Raw genomic sequence first — 5,988 nt, 5'->3', positions numbered from 1 at the left:
GACCTGAGAGACAGAAAGCCCTCGAGGCTGTCTGTGCTGCAGTGGCTGGCACACAGGTGATGACCATGCCCTTGGGGAGGACTTTAGCGTCTGTGACAAAGAGGACCTCCCAGGGGCTTGAGCTGGCCACAGACCAGGAAGCTGCGGTCAGGGGAACCCACTCCTCCTCTAAATGGGCTGGGTGCTGTACGCAGGAGAGGAATCACCAGTGCCTGGAACGTCGCAAACTACCACACTGAAGTGACGTTATAGAGACCAGGTGCGCAGAAACTAAGCAAGCGTAGCTGTCCAGCCGCTGAGAGCCAGCTACGCCTACTGTTGGCTAGGGGACTCCAGTTCTGCTGAGCAGCACACACACCCCATTCCACCCCTCACCCAATACTGAAAAGAGTAAAAGTTAATAGGAAGCAACATTTATTTTCCTGAATGTTTATAGAGTTAGTTTCTTTTCAATTGGCAAATATCACTTTTAGGAATCTACTCTATAGCACATAAATCAATCAAAAATGTTCCATTGATTTTATGAATTGTCATACTTGAGATAATTATTCAACAGACAGAAGTAAGAGTATGAATAATAATTTCAAATAAAATTAGTTACTAAGGACAACATGACTTCTGCTAAAAGTATACTTCTACTATGGCTATCACTGATTTTTAGGAAATTAATAAAGAACAAAAAAGATGCAATATCTTAGTGTTCATCTATCTGAAGATCATATAACACTAAGACTCGGAATGTGATCCTGCTGAGAAAGCCCTCCTTAGAGAAGTCCGGCGTGATTCTGAAGCGAGCACTTGGGCCTGAGCTTGCCTCTTTAGGTTTCAAAGCACATGGCTTGTTTCAAGCCATTTTTAGCTTTTAATCAAAAAATCGATTTCAGCATAACCCAAATGGGAAAAGCGCTTATCGCACAGAGCTCAGGTAGCTCGCTTGTCCTGCAGGTTGTCAAGTTTACCGTCCACAAGCTGAGCCCAAGTGCCCACAGCAGCGCCGCTCCTGGGAGACTCAGCGAGCCTGCTGACTCGCCGGCCGCCAGCTCTGCAGCCGTCAGGGACTCCACACGCCCCGGCGGTGATGTCTTCCCAAGCTGCCGCAGGGGCAGGGACAGAACAGGACAGATGGGAGGCTGCTTCCCTGAGCCACTGGGCACCACGGCTGGGAGGGCCACAGCGTCTGCTGGGGACAAGGCCACCCAGGACCCCTTCCTCCCAGCAGCAGGGATGCAGGGCCAGCGTGGGCAAGAGGCTGCCCTGAGGACAGGGCTGGCCCTCCAGAGCCTCTGCCTCCACATGTGGGATCCTCGGGGTCTTTCTGGACGTAAGACCCACTTGCTTAGCGAGGGGGAAGGCATGAGTCCTCCGGCTGGAGGGTCGAAGGAGAGACTGCGCCTTACCTGTCAAAGGTTATTTTGATGGAGTGTCCTGGCTTCGCTTCGATGATCCATTCACAGTTCAAAGAATCTTTGTAATAGCCTGGCCATCCGGGAGGCAAGATGACCCCGCTGGAAGCGGTCAGATGTCCACCGCATGGCGCTGTGGGGCGACATCCAGCGGGGGGCGGTCAGAGGAACACAGAAGACACCACTGCAGCCCCATCCACACGGGAGTCCTGGCTGCACAGCGCCCCACTGTGGGGGCTCCCAGTGCTGGGGAGACTGAGGACACAATGCTCCACTCTGCTACTGAGTCCTTGTCTACTCTTATCCCTCCTGCTTTTTTTCAAATGCTTTCTGCGCTACTTTATTTATATTTTCACTTTTCATTTGGGTCATTATTTTATAAATGTTTTTAATGTGTTTGGTACAGGATCTCACTATGCAGCTTGAACTCATAGTCATCCTCCTGTTTCAGCCACCCCTGAGCTGGGATTACAGGCATTTGCCACCATGCCTGGTCTTGATGGCTGGCTCCGCACATCCAGGGGCAGGGCCAGTGCAGCATGTGGTGCCAGGGAATTGAACCCTGGTCCTGGGCATGCCTAGGGGCCATTATTTTGGTATCTAATGTTTTGTTAGAAGATCACCAATTCTGAAGATAAGTCCATGCAAAATTATTTCTTCCTCATAGATAATTTTGTAATTTTGTTTTGTTTTGTGTTAGCATTTTCTATTTTTAAAGCTGCCAGAGAGCTGGGAGCAGGTTAGAGGCTGGAAGGAGAAGGGGAGGGGAAAAGGTCGGGAGAGGGTGAAGAAGGGAGAAGAGAGCGAGGGGGCACGTGGGTGGAGGGGGAAGCTCCACGGCCTAAACCCGCGGCCTACTTGGTACCTGTCCATTCTTCTGGAATGACAACATATTGAAACAAAACAAAACCTTGAATTGCTATGAGATATATATTTTTATTGTTTTTAAATAATGGGCCTTTAGGGTAGGCCAAATAGCTCACAGATTAAAGTGCCTGCAAGCAGGCACAGGGGCCAGGGGTTCTATCACCGGGCCTGCTGTGCCTGCCCCGCTCCCAGGGTTGCACTGAGCAGGCAATTGAGACTGGGCCTGGTGGTGCGTGCCTGTAATCCCAGCTCTTGGGAGGCTGTAAACAGGCAGATCACTATGAATCCAATCTACTAGTGAGACCATGAACACCCTGCAGACCCTTCCCTAAAATACAGGGGGAAGAAATGAGCATTTGTCATTCATATTCCTAAAAACAGCGCCACTTTCTCCTTCCCTACTCCCTTGAAGGTAGTTGTGCAGGGTCTGTGCTTCTCGGGCACGAAGCCCGCACTCACTCTGAGCCACTGGCCCCGACACCCGCTTTCCGTCGGGTACTGCCCTCGAGCACTCTGAGCTTCTGGCTCTAGCCTTGCTGCTCGGCTCCCGCACTTGCGCTCTGCTTCACTTTCTGTGCTTTGGGCTTACTTTCTGGGGATGCGCAAGGCTCACCTGGTCTTGGTAGAAAGGATGCCCCTCCCTGTGGGTGTGGGGACTAAGGGGCTCAGGCAGGGGATTTCTCTTGAATAGACAATAACTAATTAGAGTGGACTTCTCCTTTGTGTTTAGAAGCTTGCTGTGATTTAGTTTCTATTATATTCAATTGTACTTTACTCAGAGCACGGTCCCTACAGGGGCTGAGACTTCTTTTGATCTTAAGGCTCACTCTGTGGACAGTGAGAGAGCTGATCATAAAGTGACTCTGCAGGAAAGTAACAACCTGGTCTGCAGGGAGGCGAGGCTCTTTCCACCCTGTGTGGTCGAAAGTCACCATGAATGTTTACGTCTTTTAAAAATGTATTACAGTCAAAGATACACACACAGTCACGTATCCGCCTCAGCATACCTAGCCCGCTGTCAGGCTCACCCGTGCTGTCCTTCCCACCCCTCTCTAGGGCAGCTCTAGAAGTCCTTTCTATGAGCGCCCTGGCTGCCTCAGGGTCCTGGATTGGTGCATGACATTTACTCTTCACGCTGATTTTGATTTTGAGGAAGAGCCAGAATTCACCTACTGCCAGATCAAGTGCTCAAGGGGGATGAAGACGCGGAGTCGTGTGTTTTACGAGCCTGCCAGTCCCTGGCTGCACTAAGCAACAACACTCACCATGTATTCCTTTTAAAACATATATATGAAGACACTCAGGGGAAAGAACTTCCAGAGCTGCCCAGAGAGTGGTGAGACCTTGCTGTGCTCGTGCAGTTCTGAGCTGGGATCCTGTCTCTCTCCCAGACTTGCCATCTGGCAGTCAGGCTGGTCCTGTCCTGAAAGCACCCCTGGCCAGTCTCTCTGGAATGCGTCTGTGCTCCATCAGAATTTTTTGGGCAAAGAAGAGCTTTGTGAATCTTCCACAAGGATCTTTTCTGCTGTGGTGTGGGCTTGCTATCAGCCTGTCCTGGGTCTTGTATTTAACCTCACTGGACTCGGGGTTGGGCTGGGGATCTTCCTAACAGTTACTGAGACCATTCTGGTTTAGAAGCTGGGCTCTTCTGAAGGTCTTTCCTGCGCAGGCTATGCTCAGGGGCCTGTCCCACAGCCCCGAGGCCTCTGTAAATAGCCTTCCCTAGGAAAGCCCACAGTGGCAGAACAGGAGCAGAAGGCTGTTTATTTAAAGCACGTCTCTCATGAAAACATGCGCGCTTCAGTCAGCAGCGAAGTGCTCGGCCAGAGCACTGTGTGGAAAGAGGATTAGTGTGCTCCACTCTTAGGCCTGAGCACAGCTTGTATGTGTATGTACTTTATGTACAGAGGATGAAAAACGGCCCCGTTTATTAATGTCACATAAAATGGAAAAGGTACAGATTAAGCATTTAGCACATGCAATTAACATCAATCAAAACACAATGCCACTGTGGTTTTCTCGCCCTTCTTTGTGTCAATTTTGCACCCAAGGCAGGTGCTGACGGGCCGCCAGCTCGCTGTAAGGATTTACAGAAGCACACAGAACACTGATCTGGTGTTCAGTGCTGGCAGCTGAGGCAGAGTGGGTCTCGCTCGACATGCTTCCGTGAGACAGAGCGCCCGGCCTCAGGGCCAGCCTGGGGCAGGCAGGGGATCCGGCGGGGCTCGGGCTGAAGGTCCCTACACTGAGCCATGCAGGGAGATCCTGGGCTTGCTGTGGACACGCCACACGCTCCAGACAAGGGCGCCGCCCTGCTTACCACTTCTCTTCTACCTGCTCATTAAAAAGAAGCATATGCTGACTTCAGACAGCTGAGAAAGCAGAAATAAGCCAAAAGGGAAAAACTTCCTAACAACATGGCTCCCGCCCTGGTATGCACGTTCCTGCTAGCTCTCTTAAGTCTTTCCCCTGAGACACTGGGGCATCATGTGCCTGCACCTCGGGCACACTGCCCCCTGTGCTTGTGCCGTCTGGTCCCTGCATGATAGCCCTCAGGAGCAAAGACAGTAACTGTTTTTTTTTTTTTTTTTTTAATCTATTTTGCAGCCCACTCTTCAGAGTTGCTGGGAGGAACCAGCCCAGCCCCCGCCTGCCCCCCAACCTGCAAGAACACAGGTCTCTTGTTAGAGGCCCTTTGCTGCTCTTGAGGTGGACACCTAGGACCTAACAGGGATGCTGTTCGGAGGTACGCGAGGGACCGAGGTGCAAGCCGCAGAGGCCAGGGCCCACCTTCGCAGCGCGGCACGGTGGAGCTCCACACCACGTTCCCATCCTGCAAGATGCAGCTGATCGACTCTGACCCCTGGGTCTTCACAAATCCATCGTCACAGTGGAAGGAAACTGAGCTCCCCAGGAGGAACCTGTCACCAAAACGCCGCCCATTTATAGGGATGCCAGGGTCATGACATTCATTTTGCCCAAATGCTGAAAAGCAAAAAAGAAAAATAAAGAGGCTGATAATCAGTTACAAGTATTTAAAATAAAGGAGTAGAACACACTTACAGAGCCATTATTTCTCCAAATTTCAGTTACGCATCTTTCTTGGATAAACAGAATTTTTATCAGTGAGATATCAATATTTGTGGGGGAAGAGAGTAAATGGCGATAGCATCATGTCCATAGCTCTTGTCGGTGTGGAAAATAGTCTCCCACCTACTGGGGGCAGATGAGGGATGAGCTGCAGCTGGGCTGCTGGGAGTCCTGGCTGCTGGGCTCAGGATCTGATGACAGAAGCTCTCCTATCTTTATTTACAGAGTGAGGAATAGTAAGGCTATGGCCCTGAGTTGCTGCATAAATGCTGAAATAACTATGAGCAAATTCTAAGTAGAGTACTTAAGAGGAGCAGTGGATAAGTGATATATTAGTACTATAAATATTAGTACTATTATTTTGCTTTATTACCTCTAATTGCATTTAAATACATGTTGCTATATCAAATCTATTTGGACAATGTGGAAATTAAGGCAAAGACAAATTATCCCTCATCAAAATTCACTTATTGTCTCTACAAGTGGGTATTACAATCACTGGTCCTTCACCTCTGAACCTCCATGCCTTTATCATACTACATATAGACAGACAGAAGGATGGGAGAAGGAAGGAAGGAAGATAGAGTCAAGGATGGGTGGGTGGATGGGTGGGTGGATGGGTGGGTGG

At 50.0% G+C, this 5,988-nt stretch overlaps 1 protein-coding gene across 1 annotated transcript in view; it reads right to left on the bottom strand.

Annotated features, from left to right (window-relative positions):
* Csmd1 (CUB and Sushi multiple domains 1) overlaps positions 1–5,988 on the bottom strand; it is a 1,642,653-nt gene that overhangs the window by 303,170 nt on the left and 1,333,495 nt on the right. Inside the window, exons 15-16 of the mRNA XM_012517218.2 lie at positions 5,061–5,255; positions 1,398–1,536 (exon numbers count right to left, since the gene is read on the bottom strand). Coding sequence (XP_012372672.2) covers positions 1,398–1,536; positions 5,061–5,255 — 334 coding nt within the window. The remainder of the gene's footprint in view (positions 1–1,397; positions 1,537–5,060; positions 5,256–5,988) is intronic.

This window comes from Octodon degus, unplaced genomic scaffold (genome assembly GCF_000260255.1).
Source record: "Octodon degus isolate 3935 unplaced genomic scaffold, OctDeg1.0 scaffold00155, whole genome shotgun sequence".
Classification (NCBI taxonomy): Eukaryota; Metazoa; Chordata; class Mammalia; order Rodentia; family Octodontidae; genus Octodon; species Octodon degus.
This window is presented reverse-complemented; position numbering and strand designations above follow the sequence as displayed.